At 40.0% G+C, this 25,513-nt stretch overlaps 1 protein-coding gene across 1 annotated transcript in view; it reads left to right on the top strand.

Annotated features, from left to right (window-relative positions):
* Positions 1-927: 927 nt before the first annotated feature.
* Positions 928-25,513, top strand: part of LOC141902053 (histamine H1 receptor-like) — a 51,043-nt gene continuing 26,457 nt past the window's right edge. Inside the window, exon 1 of the mRNA XM_074789694.1 lies at positions 928-1,440. Coding sequence (XP_074645795.1) covers positions 928-1,440 — 513 coding nt within the window. The remainder of the gene's footprint in view (positions 1,441-25,513) is intronic.

Raw genomic sequence — 25,513 nt, 5'->3', positions numbered from 1 at the left:
TTGTAATGAGAGATATACGGTTTCCAATAGTAAGCACAAAATAACTCATTAAATCTATCAGATTTTCAGCGCGTAGTCATTGGATGCTAACTGTCCTCAGTGAATAGCCTCCGCGAACAGCATAATTACGGCCCAATGAACTTATATGAAATAACTTTCCGGAGGAAGATATTTGTTTCATTTGGATGATTTCCCACGATGAAGCGGGTAACTATATCCTTACTATAAATCCGTGTAGCAAATTTCACGGATATGTGTCTCCGGGAAAGGAATACGGAAGAAGTGATGGATAATAAAGACGTTATTTCTAGGGTGTGGTTACAAACGGATACCTTGGCCCAATTAATAGATTTAGCCTTCGATGATAATACTGACAATAAATAAGGGAATGAAATATAATGGACGACGATAAAGCAGTTGAAAATGACGTTTCTTAGCACACTTGCGTTGGTGCGAATACGTGTAAGCCGGGTTGTGACAAGCAAGCGCGCGAAAACAGTAACCTACCGTGCGAAGCGGAGCGCTGAGGCAGACTGACTGATCGACTGCCAGCGTTTTTCTCGCTGAAAAACAAACGTGTGGCGTCGCTGTTTCCTGACGCGTATATCACAGTTGCTCATTTGCCGGTTGCGATACTGATAGGTCGAGTCGAAACGTTGTTGTCAGAGGATTATGAAATATTCGACGATTCGTTATTTGCGCAAACACGGAAATCGCTTCGGGCCTCGTGAATACATCTCGGCACATGAAATGTCCGTATGAAAGCGACTGTACTAAGATGAACAAAAGTTTTGGCGAATATCTTCCGCAAATACAGATTCATTTGAAACTAGGTGTTATTTCAGTGGTTTTGGTGATCGATCAACGATGGACATCAAACTCATGACATCCGTGCACCGTTGCGCTACCGTAAATATTTCGTAAGAGATGAATTTGGCATTTTCGACGAACGTTTCCGATGTTATCGTTTACGATGATTTCAACGGCAGCGAAATTCAGGACAACGGTGCGGCTACCGTTCTACCCCCTACACCGCCGTTTACTTCGTTTCCATTCGACAATCGCTCAATTTCGGACTACTCGGCCGGCGGCGACCCTTGCGGCAGCGCGACTTACAGACTGTTCAATCGCTCAAATCTATCGCCGGACGTCCTAGTTTCCGCGAACGGGAGCTTTCCACTGATGCGGGAACGGCTCAACGACATCTACCTATCGAATTCAGCAGAGATCTCGTCCGTAGCGCTGGGATTAATGAATTGTTCGGATAATACGACCGCCGCTAATGCAACCAACGGATATTCCGGCGACGACCATCGGCACCGATGGAATTTGTTGATTGATATATTGTTGGGGTTCGTTTTATTTTCGTTGTGCGTCTTGACTTTCGTCGGCAACGCGATGGTCTTACACGCGGTTAGGACCGAACGTCGATTACAAACGGTAAGTCCGCTTACTCTATATCTGACCTTTCACCCTCGGGTTGCACCGATGCAAGGTATCGACGACTGACGGCTTTTCGATGACGGGATGAAGTTGCTCACGATATCTCGTTTGATTATAATTGTTCGCTATTGGCTGTTGTGGGTATTTCACTTCCTCTCGCGGGAAATTTGTGACAGCTATGGGGATGTGATCCTCCGTAAATATTTTTGCCTCTGGTGCTTTTGGCGGGTGAGGTTTTTCATGTCACGTGATCGAGTTATCACCTTTAATGTTGCTGATATGATTGCGAAAGAGCTCCAGGCTCACTGCATTGATGACAATTTTACCAAGGCAAAGGTCGTTATTCGTAACATCTAACCGATGACAGAATCATTTCATGTTCGCCAATTCAGGACGTGGTTCCACTTGGGCGTTAAGATTTTACTCCAAATAGAATATTTTGAAATGACTTAAAATGACTTAAATGTAACTAAAAATGTGGAATAGAGTCTTGGCGTTTTTTGAAGGCCTATTCATTTCGCGATATACATAACAAGGTAATCAATGGAAAATAATGCCGAGGATGAGAAAATTAGATGCCGGTAGTATTGAAAATTTAAGGGCGTAACCCGAAGATTTCAGACGATTTCGTTTCGTGTTTCTGCATGTGTAGAAAATTCTATTGAATTAATCTTTCAATATCGCTGTAATATTTCGCATAACCGCTTAAATCGATCATTACATATCATCATATCGTATATTCGCGTTTTAATTTCTTTGCATATGCTGTATTTCCAGAATAATTGTTCAATTGAAATCGATTGTAATATTTCGATTTGGTCGCTATAAATAGCTCGCTCGCAAGAGCGATCGATGAAGTTTTTGAAATAACGATTTCTCATTCATCGATAGCAATTTTTTCACTAAATGCGCACGTCGTTGTCTCGCGTGAAAATGACAAAACAATTACGCTGTGTGGGGATTTTTAAAAGCAATTTCAGTGTTTTCAGTTCGTACTTAAATATATGACCAATTGAATAAGGCTCGATTCAGAATTTATAATGCGCTCATGGGTGTCACTAGAGGTCGGTCGGGGGCTGGGGTGCGGACGATCCGGCCTGTTTCAATTCATGTCCCGCTTTTTTCACTTCCAAATTTCATTTTTCACATTCCGTAAATGTCATCGATATTTTGCCTCGGTTAAACGTCCAGAAAACGCCCCTAAAAGCTTCGAATTTCAAAAATTGAAACTATTTAAGAACATTCAAGCAATTTCAAGGATTCGGAAATAGTCGTTTGCCTCCAGCGCTCGGCGGATACCAGGTGAAGTATGGCATAAGTTCCACTTTTTCTTTTTCTGACCCCTCCCGCCTTTGAAATATCCTAGTGACGCCCCTGGTGCCTGGGGATTTGGTTTTCTGGGTCTAATGAACACGATAGAATCTATGGGATACGTCATTTTGGTATATTAATCTTAACTCACTTCTGGCGATTGATATTCAGAATCAGTTGTCATCACGTAGACGGACCATGTATCTAATTTCATTCCATATCCAACATCTCCGAACGAATCTTACATACATGGTAACTTTCATCATCTTATATTCGATTTTCTTTTTTTCATTATTATCTCGCGTATCAACTTTTAAATCATCAGCGATCGTGTGAAATTTCGCGTTGAATAAAACATCGAATTGTACCTAACGTGTTTAAAAGGCTAAAACGCGTCGCGCGAATTAGGTTTACGCGTCTAATCGACTATGCCCGCGGCGAATCATCATGACGTCGTGCTGATCACATTCACAGATACGCGAAAACAACACACGAATTCGTTCCGAGTTGGCGAAACCGTTTAGAACCATTAGTCAGGTATAGCTTAGGTGCAAGACCAATGTGGGCGTTCCGGACAAAAGCACCTAATTTTTTAAAATGCTTCCGATGGGCCAAGCTTCAAATTTGTGGCCATTTTGGATTTTCAAGATGACCGCCATGCTTAAAACGTATATGTCAAATTTCTCACTTCATAGACTCTCAATTTTGGTGTCTAACCCTACCTCGGCTTCCAATCATGTAAGACTCTCAATTTTTGTGTCTTAACATATATTAGACATGGAGACGTTATTACTGTGATATCCCTTAAACTCCAAAAACGCCCGAAGTTCAAAATATTGAATGCCAAATCCGTTGGTTTTTGCAAATTGAGTCCGCTATAAAATCTAGAAATACAATATAGCGATTTTCTGACCTTCGAATGAAAAAAAAACAACAAACATTTGAACTCGTTTATGAATGCGCGCAAAATAGATTAATTATTGGCATTCGACATTTAACGAGGTGTTACCTCGCCGTGAGCCAATAGGTACACACGCCCGTTATTTGATCAATCGACGTAAAACGTAGCAAAAATAGATTATTCGATCCGTAATGATCGTCATTAACGTCTCGAGAAAAACACACCACTCGACGTCGCTATCTGTCCTCTGATAACAACAATTTCCGTCGAGATCGTCGGTGCAGCGGTGGTCACGATACTTCGCAAACGAGTTTGACCAGTGTAATGATATGCCAGTCACCGAGCAATCTAATTAGAAGGCGTCGGGTGGGTTTTACGGGATTATATACGTCATGTGCGTGACAGAAGTCTCCTTCATTAGTTTTCAAACTCATCTATATATGTATATCGTTGTTGTTGTCCGTTGGTGTTGTGTTGTCGGCTGTCGTCGGTCGAGAAAATGACCGCCAGTTGAACTTTATTTCACTCGCGTATACTGCGAAAAATTGCACAAACGACGCAATCGTCTTCGGCCCTTGACGATCGGATTTGAATAATTCAATACCTCCGTTTCCCGCTGAAGAGAACTGATATGAAGAGCCACGGGTTTCTCGAAATCGAAAGGGAGAATCTAATTTTGTTTGGGAGGTGACGTTCGGAATCGAATAAATTAAAAGAAATACACTGTTTACCACGGAATTCATTTGAAATACGATCAGTAAACAAATCATCGCTGAATAGAACTAATGAACTAAAAAGCATTATATACATTCAAATTGACAAAGCCGCTATTGAAAAATCAATTACGGATTTTATTGGTATAACGATGACTCGTAAATGACCTTTTTCTAAGGACGTTTCGCAGTCAATATCGCTTGGATATATTCAGCGACCAACAGACGGATAGCGTCGTTTGTTGATCCTATGGGGACCTTCAAGATCGAGTCGATTAACCTGCAACCCATCGCTTATATGTTGGACGACTCGTGGTTTGAGGATGATTGATGTACACGATAAGACGCCAGTTCGAATCTAAGAATTCGTTCGCCCGTTTGTGGGTTCTGCATATGGCGCCTTCCTGTATTTACGTGTGATTAAGGCTTAATCGGTGTTGCGAGAACTAGCCAAATAGACATTGAATTAGATTCATTCCGCTGATTATCGCTGGCAGGATCTCAGATGGTGGAGCTTGTTCACATCGCGCTGAACCATTTCATACATTATAGATATATCTAGAGAGATTTCTTTGTAGGGCAATACCATTTTGATCAAATCCTCGTATGTAATAGCTTTCTTTCTCTTTGAAACACGTTTTCCCTTCTTGCACAAAAGTTTTTGGTTCACTCGTCGTATCACGGCCGTATCTTTAGCCAATAAAAGCCATTATGGTGTCACAAAAGCATTACATATATCGGAGAGGTGGGAGATTCCAAGGCTGTCTTAAAAACCATTAAGACGTCAGTATCGCACCGCCAATGAGACCATCTTGTAAGTATGGTTTAATTTCCGTTACTAACTAAGTTACATTTTGTCGCTCAAGGGGAAATGTAACAAAACCAGACATCTGGTGCACATCTATAGTCGGCAAGTGCGCGAGGTTCATTGCGTTTGATACAATGATCTCGATATAAACTGACAGCCTTATTTCGAATTCATAACATACCGTTTTTACGTTTCTAATTTGGGTAATATCGTTTGATAGCATGTGAATGGAAAGAATCTACGTAGCTAAAGCATTAATAATGATTATTTTGTTGGCGCTGGCCGTTCACCACGTCCAGTCGCAATATAGCTTGAGTTGAAAAGCCAAGGCATCGAAAATTTCACTTTTAAAAATGATATCTTGCAATCAGTAACACACTATGATTTTGGACGACAAGTTGTAAGTATCAAGGCTTCACTGGGACTCGAACCCGTGACTCAAATCTCGTTTAGGTTTTTCCAACTGACATTTCTGTGCAACAAATTACCATAAAATGTAAATCGGGCAGAAGGATAAATTCCCCACATTTTCTCCTCGTTACCTAATTCCTAATACGACTATCTTCGCGTTTTTAAGTTACCAGATGAAGAAGCGGATTTTAATTGCTAGCAGGTATACCTTGGCATGATGGCTTATCACCGGTCGGCTTTCAATATCTTGGCGTACGGTTCCCTCGAATCTTTCCGAATATCAGTAATTAATGGCCGTTTAAATTCTCGTTCGTCAGAAATTATTGTCGGCAATCGCAAAAAATATCGACGCGCCTTCCAGATTCGATTCGCAGACTGAGATATGAAAGCCGATCAAGAAATGAAGACAAATCTGTTCATATATTGGGGTTTAGCGTGCCGCGTGAATCGACGTAGGATTCTATCACCATTCGAATCTAGAGTAGAACTGATTCGAAAATGCCGTGAGAACGTTGACATATAAAGTTCACAAAATTCACGTTGTTGACAACCAGATCACAAGGTTTGGATTAAAATCACCCGGGTAAAAATCATGTCGTCTTGGAATAGATAACCTAATACTACTGTACTTAAAAAAAACAACTTAAAAAAGTCTCATGGTTGGCTATTGTTGTTTTTACAAAAACCTAGCAGAATAGCGAAAACGAGAAGTTAAGGGATCCACCTAGATATCATAATTCAAATAGAAATAAACGTCTGCGTAGTGAATTAATTCCCTCCTCTGAAAAATGATATCTGATATTAGCTTTTAAACAACGTCAGTTCTCCTTCGCTTGTCACAGGTGTATTTTACGCCTGCTATATCAGACTGTTGGCCTTCGTAAAGGCTTTCGCGCGTAAATCACTAATTTCCGTTCACTACTGCTGTAAAAACGTCGAACACGATTTTATTTGTATACATATTCTTTCGTTTCCTAATCGACATCGAATCGGGAACCTACGACCTCCTGTGGCAATCGAGGATTCTACTCATGGTAGGCTAGGATACGCCGGGCTCGCTAGTAGTTACTCGGTCTTCCACGTTCGATTTCTTCTACATTTCGGTGAAAACTGAACGAACCTTCCCTAAAATAAACAATATGAAAACTATACCGACATCTGAATAGAAAAAATGAACTCATTGCATATTTGGTAAGTCAAAATTCAGATCAAAGTCGAAAATGAACTAATTGTGACGACGTAAGACTAGTCAAACCATTTGGTGGGAAAGCTGGTGTTGTGGGTCCTTATTGATAGAAAATATTACATCGGCCATAACCTTGTGATCGTTTGTTTGAATAGAGGAAGGTGTATATCGTATTGGTCTTCGAAAATCGAGGAAATCATAAAAAATGCAAATCGTCAAATTATCTCTTCGCAGTAAAGTACAATTTTTCTGCGTCTTCGATGAGAAATCCTGCAAGGCAAACCCGTCGCCGGGTTTATATTATCAATTTTATCTTTTCGGCTTGTCGCTAATGCGATCGATTTGCAGATGTCACGCGGTATCTCTTTTGAATAACGTCAAGACGAGCGCGTATTAAAGTAAATGTTCCATAAAAGACCGAATAGTCCTCATAAATTAAAGCGGCGAATCATAATTAATGGCCCGACTCTATCGATAAAGGACTCAATGGAAAGAAGAGGAGCATTATTAGTATCTGCACGTCATCTGGCGCTTAACCTGCCAGACCAAAGATAAAGCGAAGCAGACGAAAAGATGCACTACAAAAATAAATATGGACGTATGTGGTTTGGTTTTGTTTTATACTCGGAATTAAAGGTTCGAATTTGGTTTATAGATTCTCTGATTAAATTCAAATGCCTGTGCACCCACAAGTGTGCCACTGGTGACGAGCACGCTGCGGCAGATATGCCAGCCAGGTGCGAATGAGGCGTTTGTTTGCGTCGTTGACGTATGGTGGCTGATCTGATTCGGGCCGTAGCGTAAAATTCCTGATATGCAAATGACGGTGGCTGAACGACAGAACGCCAAAACAAAAAAGAGTAACGTAGAATTCTCTTTGAAAGATCCATTTTTGTGTCCTAAGAAGAACGGAAGTTTGTTTTGGTGCCCCTGCTGGTGCGCAGGAACGGTTTTTCAGGTTTTCGGCTCCGATGCCGCCGATAAAATGCGTGCGCTTGTCGCTTAGTCTGCGACTGGATAGTTTACCTTTCCGACTGGATGGCCAACATGGCGAATTTCCTTCCACAAGTCGATAGATATGAAACCGACAGAAAAATGGCGAAATCTTTAGGGCGCAGATGGTTCACAACGTCTGTTACAATTATAGAAATTGTCACATGAGAAAAATACATTAGATTGTGCAATATTTTTCGCCTTATTTGACATTAATGAGGAGACGTGGATAATACGGATTTCGGTGAGGAATTAGTCAATTTCGTCGTATATTTCGGAGGAATTGTACGAGGCGTCATGCAATAAACTGCGAGAAAATGTCTTATTATCCTCGCGCCAGATATCTATCAATTCGTGGCGACTATAAATCCCCGAGTTCCCGACGTGGAAACCTATCATAAAAGCTGGCGTCGCTTTTTTCACCTAGGAAGATGATTTGCTGCACATCTCCCACGCTAGTGGAAACTCATCGCTGATTGCCGTCGTTTTTGTAAAAATGTCATTCCCTAAGAGGGCATATATCGCCGGTTTTTCGCTCTCAAAAACATCTCGTCTGCACTGCCGTGATTGCTACCACCACGCTCCAGGAACGACCTGCGTATATGTTTTGCAAGGATCTTTTGAAAAAGAAATGTGTCCCTGGAACAAGATCACAAGTTTCGCCAGCTCAGTATCACTGAATTGATGTAATGTTTTGGTTTTAATGTATTGTTATTTCATCAATAAAGAACTATTAACAATAATGTACAAGCAAAATGTACGATATATGATAATTCATTGATAGGCTTCTACCCTCAGTTAGAATGACTGTAACCCTATGATACCTGGAAAAGTGATACTTAATGAAATGAGATGGTGTGGTGTAATTTTCAATACATGAATGATACAAAACAAACACTCATATGGAATAAACACTTAAAGTATTTCAAAAAGTCATTCTTTATTGCTCGATAATCAAACGAAATTTTGTGGATACGTGCCTGATTTTTTTTCTCTTTTTTTTAAAACTCGATATATGATGTAAGTCATATATGATGGATAGAATAGCAATCGGAAGCGATTTTGCGCAATTATGACAGATTGACAGATATAGGACAATAACCACAACATACATACATACGACGTTAATGATGTCATTTTTTCGATACTTATTTATTGCTTCACGGATGAACTCAGAAGCGCCCGAATAGAAGGAACGATTTTTTCGATGGCATCGTATTAAATAGTAATTACAGAAATCTACCAATTACAACGGCATGATTACAGAAACTGAAATTCGCCGAATTTAGTATTTGGGGCGCGCGGTGGAAGTTGTCTGCATATTGGACATCTCATCTATTCACATTTGACAAATCGTTTTTGCTATTAGTAGTCATTACCAGATTAACAAGCATATATATATATATATATATATGCATGATAAAAAATTTCAACATTTTGCGCACTGGAGCATTGAACGTGGTACACTTTAGTCATGGCACTCTTTGGTGCGTGAAACAGAAACGTAAGAAAAATAATTTCTCACGGCCCAAATCTATGGAAAGAATCGCTGAAGAGGTATGCCAATTGTTCATTGCTATTTCATTTTCTGGAAAATATCGAAGCTTACTACAGCCAAAGTTCGTCACAACGCCATCCCTTTTAATGGCACTGCTCACTCAACATTTCTCAGTGAACAGATTTGCCCAATCAAGCTCAAATACCATTCTTTATAACGCATGTTTTTGATTTTCATTGTAGTCCAGACATTGGCATTTCAAAAGGGGTTTACTACAGATGTTAGGTCATATTTAAAAGGGTTTCGGGAATCTGATGATAGATCTAACGCACTGTTCTTATGATTATTTGTATCGTATGTATTCATTATACTAATTCGTGAATAGATGTACATCTGTCGAAACAAAACTGCAAGGGCGGATCTAGGATTCTTTGAAAGTGGACCTGAAAATTGGCACGGACACTTGATTTGAAAAGGGCATATTTGGCAATGTGAAGGCTGCAAGGTGCGGCCCTCCCACAGAAGATTTATAATAAAAAGGGACCTTTATGGCCCTCATCACGACCCTTTCGATTTCATGATAGAATTCCATCGCTTTTTGCTTTTGCTTAACGAACATTGTAAAACACCAAAGGGGATGGAAACAACATGTTTGCACTGTTCCAACATGGCAGAAAACAAATAAAATCGCTAAGTAGAAGCAATCAAACAGTCTACTTGATCGTGAATTGTCGCTTCGGTGGAGACATTGGCCAAATCTCGAATAGATTCTTCACTATCGCTCGTGTTTGTTTGAATTAAATCTTTCCTCACGACTCGAACGGCAGTGTGTGTGTGTGTGTGTGTCTGTGCGCTGATCCATCTTTAGAACGTCGGAAGCTTCCCGAGCTCCGTTCGGTGTCGTTACGGCTTGGATGTGGGAATATGGCGACGACGGAACAGCTGTTTTCAGGTTATTTTTCGTGTCATTCGCCTGACGATAGTGCAACAAAAGGGATCATTCGCACAGGTGTATTTTATTATTTCAAGGAATGCGTATGATATGTAGGCTGAGATGGTGATTTTCGCGTTGATGATCGATTTTTGCACGACGTATTATATATATATGTAAATCGCCAAGAAATAGAGATCATGTGCACGCCAGAAAGACTTACTTATACCATACATGATCTAACAAAAAATGATATGGCCATTTAGATATTTCGGGGATCTGAGAAATCATCCAAAATGATTAACCCTTTTCTTTCAAAAATGTGTGTTCCAACGCGCGAAGATTCACCGAATTGCAAGACGAGGTATGTAACTTCACACGCAAGTATATCGCCACGTTTCTCGCCGGCTATTAGCAAAGAGTAATGCGAACACCTGATGCCGCGTTTCTCGCATGTATTAACTTCGGCTTTTTACCGGCGATAACGAAGAACAAAAATGGCAAGCTGGCTGGCGAGGCGTTTACCGGCCGAGCAACTGGGCGAAGCTTGCCTCCAGGTGCACAAAGACACCGGAGACAGACGGAGGCGGCTGGTATTCTAATTTCTAACGACACATTACCATACACGAAGACCGAGGGGACTTTGGGAGAAAAACGGTTTTAGTTCCCGAGGGGATAAAGGGAAGCAAATATACCTCGTTGTTGAAACTAAAAGCAGACGTGATAAATAAGTTGACAACGTGCGTTTAGCTAAACTCACAACTATGGGGACTCAATCAACAGATTATGAGACGATCTTTGTAGCCGCAAATTAATTTGCTGATGACCTTCGTAAATTTGATAAATTTCATTACGAATTGAATCAGTCGGCGTTGATTTCAATGGTACGCGGGGTAACTTTTCTTTCTGAAGTTCATCGAACCGATTGAACTCGGGATGAGTTGCATTGACAAACTTTTCGTTGATAATGTTTATGACGGTTCTTTTTTTCAAGTAAATCAACACAGTCTGGATACCGATGTATACCGATCGGTGGCAAATCGCCATTCACTATACGTCGGTTGAGTGAATTATAGTACAAGCGATCGAGTATGTAAACATTATTTCCTGCGGGGAATACACAAGCAACGATTTGTTTCCCGTCAGGGATGATGATAGCAAAACCTAACTGATATCGAGGATTTTCAATATTTATATCTATCTACTATACTTTTTTTTTCTTTTCCGTCTGAATGTTATTTCAGTCGTCCAACATTTTACGTCGTCTTCGAATTATGGTGCGCAACATTAAAAGCGTCGACGGAACATCCCCCGAGGCAGTACATCGACCATCGCGGCACATGACGTGTCGAATCGTCTGTATTTTTAGTATCAGCTGCACCGCGTCGCCTATGCGAGCGTTTTAATCACCTCGTTACGGATGTCCTCGTGTAAACTGACGGCGATAAAACTTTAAAATCACGTAATCAAATCGATTCCCTGCCGATCCCTATAGCGATACCCAATCATCGATGCTGCGGTAGCGTACAAAGCTAATGCCTCTTTAATGAAGTGTTTTTTTTTCTTATCGAGAAGAAAAGGCAGACGAAGAGAACGCAGTGCACGCAACAACAACTGAATGGAAAGGAAATTACGAAGCCATCTAGATTACGGATAAAGGAGTCTGGGTTGGCAATTTGAGTAACCACACCGTTTGAAACGTTATCTTGAATTGTAGCGACATAATCTGTCACCTGATTTTCATAGAGATTATAAGAAAAAAATATTTCAACGTGACTGCTAATCTGAATTAATTACCGCCTCCACGGCAGACGTCTTCATATTTCCAGATTTAGATTTAAATTTATTGCCCCGGAAAGAATACAATTTCTTCGAGCACAGGATACAAACAATAAACCAATTTGTAGAATTTTCCTTTTTTGAAAATTATCATCGAAAACGGAAATATTGAGGCAAACATTCAACCAATGTTTGAGCATCGGTTCGATGTAATTATCATTAATCTTTGTCGTGACGACTTTCCTCCGTGTGACAAATGACTTCAAGTGTATATCGCCGAGTACGATGAAATCTCATAACCATATCGCAAGTATTAACACGTCAGATATTATGCGTGCTTCGGATACGAATTGCAAACTCAGAATTTAGAGTTCGATCAGGAAATCTCCAATAAAAAAAGTGAGAGCAACAGAAAATATAAAGAGAATCCCTTGATAATAGAAAAAAGAAATTAGGTCCGAAAATGTTCCCTTGAGCCAGTGTTTACTGTATTCCTGTGGATGGCTATTATTAGAATATAGTCGAAACATCAGAAAAACAACACTAGCTCAAAGAAACATTTTCGGACTTTATTTTTTGTGATCATTGTGGGATTCTGTTTATCGTCACAACACGGATATAATGTTTTATCAATGGCAATAGAAAACCTTCCTTTTGTAACTATCTACCGGTAACTATAAACTCAAGAGACTGAACGAATGTGTGAATTTATTTTTCATGAAGTCAGATATAGCCACAAAATGAAAAAGAGCTGTTATTTCCCTCTCAACTGAAGGACGTACATTGCACGAACTTGAACCCGACTGATTTTTTTCTCGCCGTCAAAGCGATGACGCCATGACTTCATCTGAATTAATGCAAATAGTTCCTCTCCATTTACTATTAATAGTTTCATCAAAACAGTCTTCCTGATGCACAGGTCCTAGAGAAAAAAGGAATGGTTATGTTATCGAGATGTAATTGTTGAGACGTTGCGTATCTTTCATCGTCTGCTTAATGACGTCAGTGTCTCATTCTCTTCCGTGTATACACCGCTCTAAGGGATCCGCTTTAGCGGCGACACCAATTTTTAAAGTGTCATCTCATTACAACGCTCATATTCTAATCGTGTTCAAATGTAAAACGTCTCCAGGGGCCCAGATGCAAACTACAACAAAATATAGTCTATACGCTCCTAATGATTTTATATTTGGTGCCTTAAGAAACAACGTGTAATATTAAATCGCGTTCTGTTTTTTTTCGGTATATAAAACTTACAGTTATGACGGGTACGTGCTTTTTCAGGGGGAGGGGGGGGGGCTGCTGAGATTTAAGTCATCGTGCCGGCGTCAATTCATTTTTTTTCATTTTTAACTTTTCAACCCCGCCCCATCAATGAGAGGAAGATCTATTCTATTTCTAAACGAATTATCATTAAGAAAATATGATCTTTTGAGAAAACATACCAACTCTACGAAAAAATATAGTAAAAAAATTATACCTCGCCGTAGATATTACGCCAATACAAATTGTATATGGATTGTACAGACCAAATTCTACCGGCTCACTTCGAAGGGTCATCAGTATGATATCTGAAAGGAAGTCTGTTCAGGTATACTTTGTAGGAACATAAAATGTCTGGAGCATACTTGATCAAGGCTATTTCTAGATTTTATCACCCTCCTTGTTTTTACAAAGCTGCCATTAAGTGACTCGGATGCGGGTTTGTTTACGACAAAATCAATTTGGGACCTGCGGCAGGAACTGATGAATCTGTAGATCACCACTAGAAATAGAAATAGACTAATTTTTGTCTGGAGGAGGCGGTGATGAATGACATATGGGTCATCGCTACAACATTCATTTCTTCATATGTATACCTACACGAATATTGAAAAGAAATTATAGAAATTCGTTTGAATGAGTCAGGAATCTAGAAAATGAACATTCCAAGATTTTCTAAGGTGTTAGATTAGTAAGGGGTGGTATGAAAGATGGAAAAGTGACTGACTCACACGCATTTCGAATTGGAGATTCCAAGATATGGTGGCGAGTGCAAGAGGAAAGTTCATCCAAAGGACATTTGCTGAAGCCGCAGAGCTGGTTTGAGAGCTCAGCATTTATTGCCGGTAATGGCAATTAGTTCTGCGTGAAATTCGATCGAATCGTTTAATGGATAAATATATTGTACATGGCTGAGCAAATTTTACGGCCATGGTCATGACCGAACCTAATAGTTCGCTTCAGTAATTATTTCTCCCACATCGGTCTTAATTTCGTAGATGCGACAAGATAGGCTCTCTCATAAAGATATTCCCATTAATTCAATTTCCAAAAATCACATCCTAGACCTTTTATTATCTGTCATATTCTAGACCTTTTACTATCTGTCATATTCTAACATTGCATTCGAGAAATGAAACATTTGGTTATTAGTTTTTCTTATGTGACATCAACGCAATTCGAACGATGTATTAATTTCAAATGGCCGCGGAGAACTTGTCGAAACAATCCACGGAAATCGAATAAAATGGGGAATTGCTCAAAACCGAAACACGTTGAAATCGAATTGCAGATCGCCCAGTGCTCAAGTGCCTCAAGTGCTCAATATGAAAGAACGCTGACGGTTCAATGGTCACTTATTTCGAGCCCTAAAAATCGTCAAAAGACTATTTCAAGTTTCCGAACGCCTCTCCCGGAGTTCACCACACGGTGCATACGAATCGATCGAAAAACGATGATGTGTTTAGAAGAAAGTCTTCTTGACGCGCTAGTTTTCCCCGGATCGCGTTTGAAAGAGACGATTCGATTCACCGACGAACATTTTCAACGGCGCTCATCAGGAAAATCATTCACGTTTTCCACAAAGGCTCAAAGCTACACTCTTTAATTACCTCACGTATATGCACCATCGAGCCGTTATAGGATGGCACTGGGCCTCACAATTCCCGCATCTTTGGATCTTATTTTCTATATGTCACGCTTTTTTTGAAGTGTTGTAATAACGAGATGTTCGCACTTTGAATTATTGCGCGCGCACAAAGCTAATCGACGCCTCGCTACGGAATACGGTGCGTGTTCAAAAAAGCGTAATCCTATTAAAGTGCACGTACCACATCGACGACGAAAGGTTTCCCGTTCCATCAAAAGATTCAGATAATGTTCTTTGCCTGGATTACCTGAAAATCACGAACTCTACACGATTTTGAATTCGAGCATTTCAAAATATATTGTACCTTGTTTGATGTCTTGAAAACCACCGGGCGTGTTTCAAACAAAATCATACCATCCGCAATAGCGGTGGTGTATTATATATAATTTTTTACGCAGAAGTTCTTAATTACGAAAAAAGGTATGATCTTCAGTTCACGCTCTCCGGACACTGGAAAGAACTACAAAGATAAGATATTGGACAGCTGTTGAGAATTTTAATCGCAAGTTGCGTATGAGCTTAGGACTGTAGCTAGTTAGAAGCCGTATCTATTTCAGCTTCCCGACAAGTCCTTTATCAGATTTTCCTCATGGTCCGAGACACTTGATCGCACAGGATGTTGATTTCAATTATGGAAAATGTTTCGCTCTTTTCCAAAACAGCTCGTGAAGGTTGTTTCTCTCTTCCCTTTAGACTGAGCGTGAACTTATCGCACTTATCAGAAATCTGCGAACAACAATAACGAAAGATAATGTCAGGGTCGTAGCGTGGTCTGGCAGTTGGGATGTACGTTTCCAATCAGGTTCAAATCCCTGCAAGTGGATGATATTCGTAACAGTATCCATTTGTTAGAGCCCATGGCGGGTGTTGATATGGCAAACTATGGACTCGAGTCCATGGGCAAACCGACGTCTCGATCGCCGTGGGGTGGAGGGTTCGTATGCAAAAGAATTTATGGTAAATAGCAGGCAATCAATTTTCAAAGTAATAAAGAAGTTTCCAGTTTCTAGGCGCCATTTTGTGGCGGTCCCAGGAGGTCCCCATTGTTGCGATAATTTGCGCTCATTTTTAAAACATAAGTTTAGATTGAATATCACATAGTTCTACAGTCCCTTGCTCGATGAACTTGATTTATACACCATTTTAAAGGAAATGAAATGCAGATATTTGTTGGTAATTCTTGGATTTTTTGAACGCAACAATTGAGAACAGTAACGATATGAAACCAAGGACCGCATATCTTAACCGCGCGTAAAAGAAATTGCAATATTTATTGATTTTGAAATATCTAAGTATATCTTGAAGCTATATTTCCAATTTTCACAGAGGTTAAAGAGGGTTATTTGCAGTTTAAGCCTGCGTTGAATTTTTTTGAATATCTTTCCTGACGACTGATCTGTATTCGCTTGAGTTTGAGATTACGCGCAAAAGGGGTCTCCCACTGCGCACCGCCATTTCACTGAACATTGAGATTTGTGAAAAGAAATCTTCAAATGCAATCTGATTTCTTCACTTTTTCCATGGGGATATTTTGAGATTATAATCCGTATCTTGTTTGTACTGTATTTTGGCGGGGGCAATTAGTTTAGCTGGTTTCGGTTCGGGATCCGGTTTGTTCCGCTTTGAAGTTTGAACGGCCCAGTTGGGGAATTGTCGCCATGCAGCCCGTCCAGCCTAGCGCCGATTTTGTGTTCGGTGAAATCACGGGCCCATAACGTTTTAGAGTCCATGGTGAAATGTGCCAGTCAATTTAAACGCTTAGGACATATTTCAACACATATCTCTCTCCGGTAATCCCTCATCCTGGGATCATACGACGAATTTACTGAATCTCAACCTTTTTGCTGGAAAACATCGACCAGATAACCTGACTGATATAAAATATCAATATTTTATTTAAAGGGGATCCTGTCCCCCATTTGATATTCTGTTTTAGGGGCTCAACGTCCAGTTGGGCTACTCAAAGCTGCGCCGCATATTCAAAAATATATAAAAACTTAGACTTTGTTCTAGTGTCCATCCATGAGTGGAACATTCTGTTGAAAAGCAAATTAGGCTCTCAACTAGGCCACCTATGCAACCAACACAGAACGTCCCCACTCTTACAAGAAATCCTTCAATTTCCCATCGCTACAAAACTCGAATTCCTCAAAGCACTCAAAGTCCATTTTTAAACATACGAAAATAAAGGTAATATATAACCATAAGAAGCAATAATAATGATATCAAACCAGTATAAAATCTTATTTTTGCGATTTCTTTTCGTAAATCTCAATGTTCGGTGAAATGGCGGTGCGCAGTGGGAGACCCCTTTTGCGCGTAATCTCAAACTCAAGCGGGTACAGATCACTCTTCAGGAAAGATATTCAAAAAAATTTAAAGCAGGCCTACACTGCAAATAACCCTCTTTAACCTCTGTGAAAATTGGAAATATAGCTTCAAGATATACTTAGATATTTCAAAATTAATGAATATCGCGATTTCATTTACGCGCGGTTAAGATATGCGGTCCTTGGTTTCATATCGTTACTGTTCTCAATTGTTGCGTTCAAAAAATCCAAGAATTACCAACAAATATCTGCATTTCTTTTCCTTTAAAATGGTGTATAAATCAAGTTCATCGAGCAAGGGACTGTAGAACTATGTGATATTCAATCTAAACTTATGTTTTAAAAATGAGCGCAAATTATCGCAACAATGGGGACCTCGAGGGACCGCCACAAAATGGCGCCTAGAAACTGGAAACTTCTTTATTGACCGCTAACATCTGATCAGCAGCCATAACAAGACAGAAAAAACGAGGGCTGAACAGCTCAATATGCGAATGATGTCTATTCGGTGTATCTTGAGTTGAAGTAGTTATTCACGATGAACAGGAAAAAAAGAATGACAATATCTCCGATCTCGTCGCTAATTCAGACTCAAAAAGATACTTCGCCGTCGGGTATATAGCATATACCCATTATCGCCAGGATAATCATGTAATAATGATTATCACGGGCGACAGTGCGCACAGGTATAAATATCTCGTTTGGTATTCAATTAGGGACGCTATATGTGACAGCTGGGTTTATTGAATATACGGATACTGGACGGCGCGGTGATTTTTTTCTCCGTTGACAGGACACGGAAAAAAGCGATCAGCCTGGTGGCAAGTTTGTCACAATCTGTCAGCCCGATCGATGCCATGCGATACCGTCATTACGTTACCGAATTAATACCTGAACCAGCATTCATTACACCATGATGCCGATTTAGCTTTAGCTTATTTTTTGTCCGCGTCGGAATTTTTTTGCTTCACGTTTCCATTATTCATTTGCACGTCAAAACGCTTACATTATAGATGACGAATATTCCCGGTGTCAGGTATACTCCTTATTTTTATCTACAGCAATTCGGTATGAAATATCGCTTTATCACTTGGATGATTCCTGTCGAATGGGGTACATGCGTTACGTACTTTAAGAAAATTTCGAAAATAACTCGAGACTGCTCGGAAATATTCTGGCCACGAAGGACGTATAGCATTCGTCAGTGATGGGATTATTTTTCATAATCACAAAGGATTACTTTGAAATTGATAACAACCAATGGGGATCGATGTTGTTTTGCCTCGATATTTCATGCGCATATGCGATATTCGGATAGCATAGTAGTACTGCAAGGTAATTAAACTCGCTATGATAATATATACGTTAAGAAATGAACGTCTTTGTAATTGACGAGAGGCGCCGGAGAGGAAAAAATCAACGGTTAGTGCAACAAGTCACGGCCACATAGGGTATCGTCGTTTCTCGCATCGTTCATAATTAGTCTTCACAATATTGTTTCGAAATGCTTCATCGCACACGTCGTTAAAAGTATAATCATTACGATATGGCTCGGGATTTTTTACTCGCGCGTATTACCGCCCGCCCGTATCTCCGGATGGCAAACGAGAGAGGAGTGCTCCCTTCGGTACACTGTTAATTAACGCGAACACTACTTCCTCGTGTCGTCTTCGTTCTAATTAATCTGCAGCGTGGCGACGACGAAGTTGCTCTCTAAAAAGTAGCGAAAAATCACCGGCGCGTTTTACATTGCACGAATACTTGCGTAACTAAAACTGTTTAATTCTATCGTATTGATTTTTCCCTGATGGCATCTCAATCTTTCTTGCACTCTACGCTCTTTTCGCGTCTCAATCTTTTTTTGCACTCTGTACCTCTTCGCTGGAACCAAATCATCGGTTCAGAGCACTTTAAAATGCAGATAGCGAATTCAATTTCTCCAGCTAATGAGGTACGGAATTCCATTTAATCTTTTTGGGCTAGATTATCGGAATTTTCTTCCTATGGAGAACTATGTGTGAAAACTTAAGTGACATCGAAAAAGCGAACGAAGAATATATGATAAACCCACTAGATACAAATCGAAGAACAGAAGTAATTATTCAAAAAATTGAAAATAATCAGAGGATACATTTTGAATGATGAATTTGAACATAGTGGGTTTCTGTCTTATAATCTCATCTACGTGTTTGAGCGTGACCATTCTACACCTAAGAATATTCATTATGGAGAATTGATACGTTTTGTGCTCTGCGCAATTGTATTTGTTGGCTGGCAAATAGACTAAACTGGAACTGAAACTGGAAAGCTTTGATTTCTAGATGTAGTTGATCTACATCTGAAACGATAGTATTTCACGCCGAATTACATCAATAGAAGAACGTGCGCTTAAGTCAATTGCAGCAATTGGTTCATTAATAGCCGATTCTGATGAAAATCGACTTAAAAACTCGATTGGAATAATATTGCCATTACCGTCGCTCGTTGATGAAGCCTCGTAAAAATCTCGGGCATTCCCTGGTATAATCAGGCAGCGGGGGATGTACACGTTTTGATTCGTTTGTCGCGCGCGATAACATGCCAGGCGAGCGGAGAAGAGCGAGTGCATTACTGCAGGTCAAATAGGTGAAATGAGCAATGCGATTTCAATCAGAATTTTCATTTCCATTCTAATTCCGCGTGGAGGTCTCTTTTACCAGGAACAGATCAAAGCGAAACAGTCGCGCATTTCTTTTCCAATTTAATGAAGTTTATGCGTCGACGTGCCGGAATACATCTTCCCAAGGATTCGAACGTTGGGTGTTTTCTTCTTCTGATGGGCGTAAACAAAATGCGGTTTCATAACGTTAGTTACCAATGTACCATATAATGTGGGGTATTATGTAGGACGAATGAAATGGGGAGACTTAGTGGGCTTTGAAATTTGTTTTTGAATCTTAAATAGGAATTGATCCTAGTGTGATTCCCGTGTGTGTAGATTTCGTTTGATTTGTTTTGATTTGGTGTCCCTTGGCATTACAAACCCACCACATCAGCCGGGATCGAAACAGGGGGTTTGATTTTGAAGTCGTAAATCGAATTACAGATATAGTTAAGTGATCAGCGGTCCAAAAAAGAATTGTTTTGTTTAAATCGAAGTAGATAATTGGAAATTTCGGTTCCGGTTTAATCGATCAAGCTTCCAACCAGCTTTAACCGGCAAGCGACTGATTAGGGTCAACTTTGTTGGTTACCTAATTTGATACATCGAAATTTTGGAAATAACTATACTTCATACAAGGCTGTAGATCATTTGGTCCGTTTTTTTAAATTTTTTTTGGTCGTTTTCCACGTGTAGATAGTCAGAAAGTTTATCGTAGATTCTTTCCCGTGTGTTGATGTAGAAGTCCTTTGAGTTGATCGTCCCGCGTGTTGACTAGAATAAAAGAAGCATTAGTAATTCAGCAGAATGGTTTAGGAATATAAATCATATTTAATTGCATGAAACAAAATGAAGAGTCGGGGCGACTTGCTTGCAGGAAGTAATTAACACAATTCAAATATAGTTTTGTAATTTCGGATGAATTGTGGGTGGCTTGTCAAATACAATCAATGTAGGGATTTTATTGAATTAAACGCAGCACCTCCGACAACCGCAAGAACTTTTTTTGGCTTTTGTGTAAAAAACAATTTTGTGAAAATCTTTCAAACGTAGTGCATTGATCCAGTCAACGGTGGTCTCATCGAGATGCGGAATGTTTTATCACGCGATGATATTTTGCATGCTCACAAAACCAATTACCTTCGGCAAATAGTTCGTCACCGAATCTAAATTACGCCACCACCATCCGATATACTTTGTGTGAAGCTATCATTTTCAATCGCAAAATAAATGATGAAAATCTGCAGTGTGCGCGTCGGTGGTGAGGTGACCTTTCGACTGACGTTTCTAGTCGCAAATGGCAATAATAGCGGTTTCCGTGAGTGTCCATTACTAACGGCGATATTGGATTACGTTGCCATAATTATGCCATGTACGCAGATATTGCTGATAAAATTGTCAGTTAGGGTCCGTTTCCCCCTCTGAGGATGACACTTGGAATATTCACGAAAGTCAAGTTTGTGAACCGATTTTCAGTCGGCAACTTCTAATAAAGCTACAAAGCAGCGATAACGGATTTTCAGCCCCATCATCATTACCATGCAAACCCTTTGATACCAAAGCGAAACCTCCAGGGGATATCAAAGAAAATATCAAATTCAATTTGATATCAAGGTCTATCTCGACAACTTTTGCCGATTTTATGATTATGATTGTTTCAATAAAAAAATGTAAAAATAACCTCTCATAGAGGTTAGAATTAAGACTTGCAGTCAGGACGATAGATAGATAATGGCAATTTTTTAGATTCAAAATGAGCTTTAGTTACGACGAGTTTTGACTGGGGAATCAGAAAGCATATCAAAGTGATTCGCAGCCCCTGCATCTGAATATAGCAATTCTATCCATCATAAAAATTAAATCCATAATCTGTCTACGTTAGGATCAAAGGCATTCTGTAAAGTACCATCGGTTTAGATCTCAAAAGAACAGAAACCGAAATATCAGCAGCCTTTTCATAGGAAGCGAATTTCAATCAAATAGTGTTATAAAGCTTAGTACATTCGTATAGCAGCCAGGGCTTTGCAGCCGCATAACGTTGAAATACGTATATTCAAACGTATGTTAATTTCTTTCTTGGGAAAATTCCGAGGCAAAACAGAACAATGAGGAAAAAGATTACTAGATAATCTAAGCCCCTTTCCGCGGCAAAAACTGAAACCGCGAGCAAAATGTCTATTTAAATCACAGTCGTCATATTCTCCGCTTTACGACTTTTTACTCTCAGATATTGAATTGCGGCCACTGATCGTAATGCGCATTACAAGAAACGGTTATGTACTGTCACGTACCAACTGGCGTACTGTTTCCCGTAGATTTCATATCTTAGTCGATGTATCGATACCGAACGAACATTTGTCTTCTTTCGAGAAGCGCGATAATCTCTAGTACGAAATAATTCTTTCTGTTTCACTCAGCAACGTCATGCGATCGATTTAAGGCCGCGATATCTTGTTATCGGTGTGGCGGCGCGTATTCCGGTTCCGGTTTTTCAACGGCTCTTTTTTCCCTCTCGATGCCGTGTCGCGCGCACGAGGAAATCTCTCGGGGATGACGGCGGGCGAGTATAAATCGGATTTTCCTTCAACGTACTCCCACATGAAAGCGAAAATTGTGTTTAATGTGCAGGATGATATATGTAATTCGTCTTTCGCGCATTTAATGGCTTTTCATTTATTTTTAGATTCATAACCGCCGCGCACATTCCCCTGTAAAAAGAATAATTCAATTTTGTATTCACGATCAATGACGATGGTTTTTCTTAATTTCCTACTAAATTCAAACACCTAGAATATTTGGTCTTTCTTTCGCGAACCTTCTACTTGGTTAGCTCAGTCATAGATGACCTTACATAACTTTATTGCTCGGGTTAAATTAAATTAAATTGAATCAACCTAGATTTCATTTTATCATCACTCCCAACACTATGATGATTAAACGTGTCCTATAGTAGGGTGATGAATAATGAATACATCGCAACACGTGATAAAAAGGCAAGACTCTTTGACGTCAGTGACCATCGTTCATCTTGGTCAGATCCTTATCAGGAAAAGGTTCTTGAGGTCAGGCATCCTCTAAATTTGGCCCGTGCCAAATTTGGCTCGACCAAAAACGTCCGATCTGACCCGAGCCAAGTTTTAACACGGATCAAATTATTGCGTGTGAATTGCAACTGGTTCCCGAAACGATTGTATTCGCTTTGTTTAAGCATTGGATAGTAACGAGCGATTGCTTTGCGTGTGAACGCGCATTCTCTATAATTATAAGGCAAGGGCCAAATTTGACTCGGACCTGATCTGTGCCAATTTGGCGCGGACCAAATCGTCTCCGTGTGATCGCGGCTACTGAATGACTACGACGATGACGTACCATCAGTTTGTATAAAAGAAACCGCAATTTTCAGCCTCGGGGGAGACAGTTACTGAATGAATGGATATCGGACGGCAGAACCCTAGTTTTGTGTTGGTATCCATCGAACCGGTCGAAGGGAATTTCCGGATGAGTTTGGCCCATATTCCTTTGGGGGTAAAAACAAATTAGTGAATGGATATGAATTAGTAAGACGTAGCTCGGTATTCCGTGCTGACGACGATACACGGACTTAAGACCGGCAGAGACATTTACAAACAGAAAATCCAGCAAATAACAAAAATGTCTAGATAATCAATAGAAGATGATTACTACGATAAGTATCGGTGGATTTAAGCAAAACGATCACAAGTTCTAGCGCACTATCCGGAATTTGATATGAGAATAACATAGCAATTTAGCCCGAAGAATCGGCGTACACGCTTCTGATCCGATTAATTTATCACCGGATTACAATACGGCCAAAAGTCCATTTTCTCATTGAGTATTCGGAAAACATTGTGTACAGAAGAAAAGGAACTCGCCACCGAGATGTCTTCTGTCATTGATGGCCGTCTCCGGATATATCGATCGTTAAGACATTATACCAGACGATAAAACCCAAAGAACGGTTGTCCACGAACCGATGATGGAGTTTAGTGAATCTCAAACACTGATTGATGGATGGTACTGTCAATTGCGTCCGACATGTCTTGTCAGTGCAAATTATACGAATACAATGCATTATCTACTCTCTCGGTATGTATGCAAATTTTCCCCGTAGCCTCTTTCGATATGATATACGTCATATCCCCTCAAAAATCGATCGCCCGCACAAAGTTTGATTGACATTTTCTAACGGAGTGGTATGAAAGACATTTTTTTCACATCACACGTACTCACTGTCGAGAAGTCTTTTCTCAGCATTGTTTAAAGTACGTTTCAGCCATTTGCTAATGCACTGAACATTTAATCCGAATCTCCGCGGACTGATTCGTTTTTTTCTCAATCGATTCGTCTAATTCGATAATCTGACATTGTGGCAAAGAATGATTGATTCGAATCCAGTCTATTTGACGACGGTAATCACGTCAATATTTTTCTGGATTTAATTTTTTCTTTTCATCGGGGAAATGAAAACAAAAAGTGCGCGCTCCGGCGAGTGAATAGATCGCGAAGCTAAACGTGCGAAGAGAATCTATTATTGAATCGGCTTGATCGTGTTCGCAGTTGCGGAGTTACACGAATTCCTTGTCGCATTCAGCGCTTTTCAGCACGAACGCGCCTCATTTCAAAGTTAAATCGACGCTCGAGTTCATTGAAAACAAGCGCAAATTAGAATGAAAAAAATGGCGTCTAATAAAAGATGACGACTGGGGGAGACGTCGACTTTCTAGCTGCGCGCATTCATTCATTCATATGCGCGCTGTCGTATTTTTTCGCGTCGGATTTTATTCTGTTTCCGTTAAGACGGGCGAAATTAATCGTGACGATACCGTTGATGGCGTAAAAAGACGACGAAATCACGCAAATTTACCGATCGGTTGGTTCCCATTTATCAGCGCATCTCTTCGAGCCAACAACGTTCGAATTGGTTTATGATGATAGATCATATATTACGGCTGATGGCGACGCGAATCGAAGCGAATATGATGGCGATTCGACCTACTTTCGAGGTAACTAGTAACGAAGTCACTGGAAGCAGGCAGCGATTCGCTTATTCGTAGGTTGATTGGATACTTTCGCACCAACTAACCCGATCGATTGTAGAATGAGCTGGTTTCTTATTTTCTCAACAACTTATACTTTGCTTTCCGCATAATACCCATTCATTCGTGACGTATATGTATATGAATGACGTCATCAGCTCGATGTGTGCAATTTGTTATCGTACGCCAAGTCGAATATATCAAACAATAAAACTAACTGGAAAGTTTATTGGCGCCTCGATAAGTAACACATATATCGCTTGATATTGTCGACAATAAATAATGTGATAAAAATCAGGATCAATAAAGTTATTTTGGATTTTAATGTCTCGATTATCAAATTGAATTGACCGGCAACCAGTCGAACCTTGATATATTGAGGACGTAGCGCACATCCTCTAAAAACAATCATTAGAATTCATTAAAAATAAAATAAGAGTCGTGAAATCAATTCTATTAGAAATCAAACGCCAAAACTCACAATTGTAATTCTAATTTTGAAACGCCAATATTGATGACGTAGTGCACATCGACTCACATAGAACCCCTTATGTAACGCGTACTAGCAGAAATACATAAAGTTACGTCAATTGTGTATTT

The sequence above is a fragment of the Tubulanus polymorphus genome, chromosome 3 (assembly GCF_964204645.1).
Source record: "Tubulanus polymorphus chromosome 3, tnTubPoly1.2, whole genome shotgun sequence".
NCBI classification, from domain to species: domain Eukaryota; kingdom Metazoa; phylum Nemertea; class Palaeonemertea; order Tubulaniformes; family Tubulanidae; genus Tubulanus; species Tubulanus polymorphus.
This window is presented reverse-complemented; position numbering and strand designations above follow the sequence as displayed.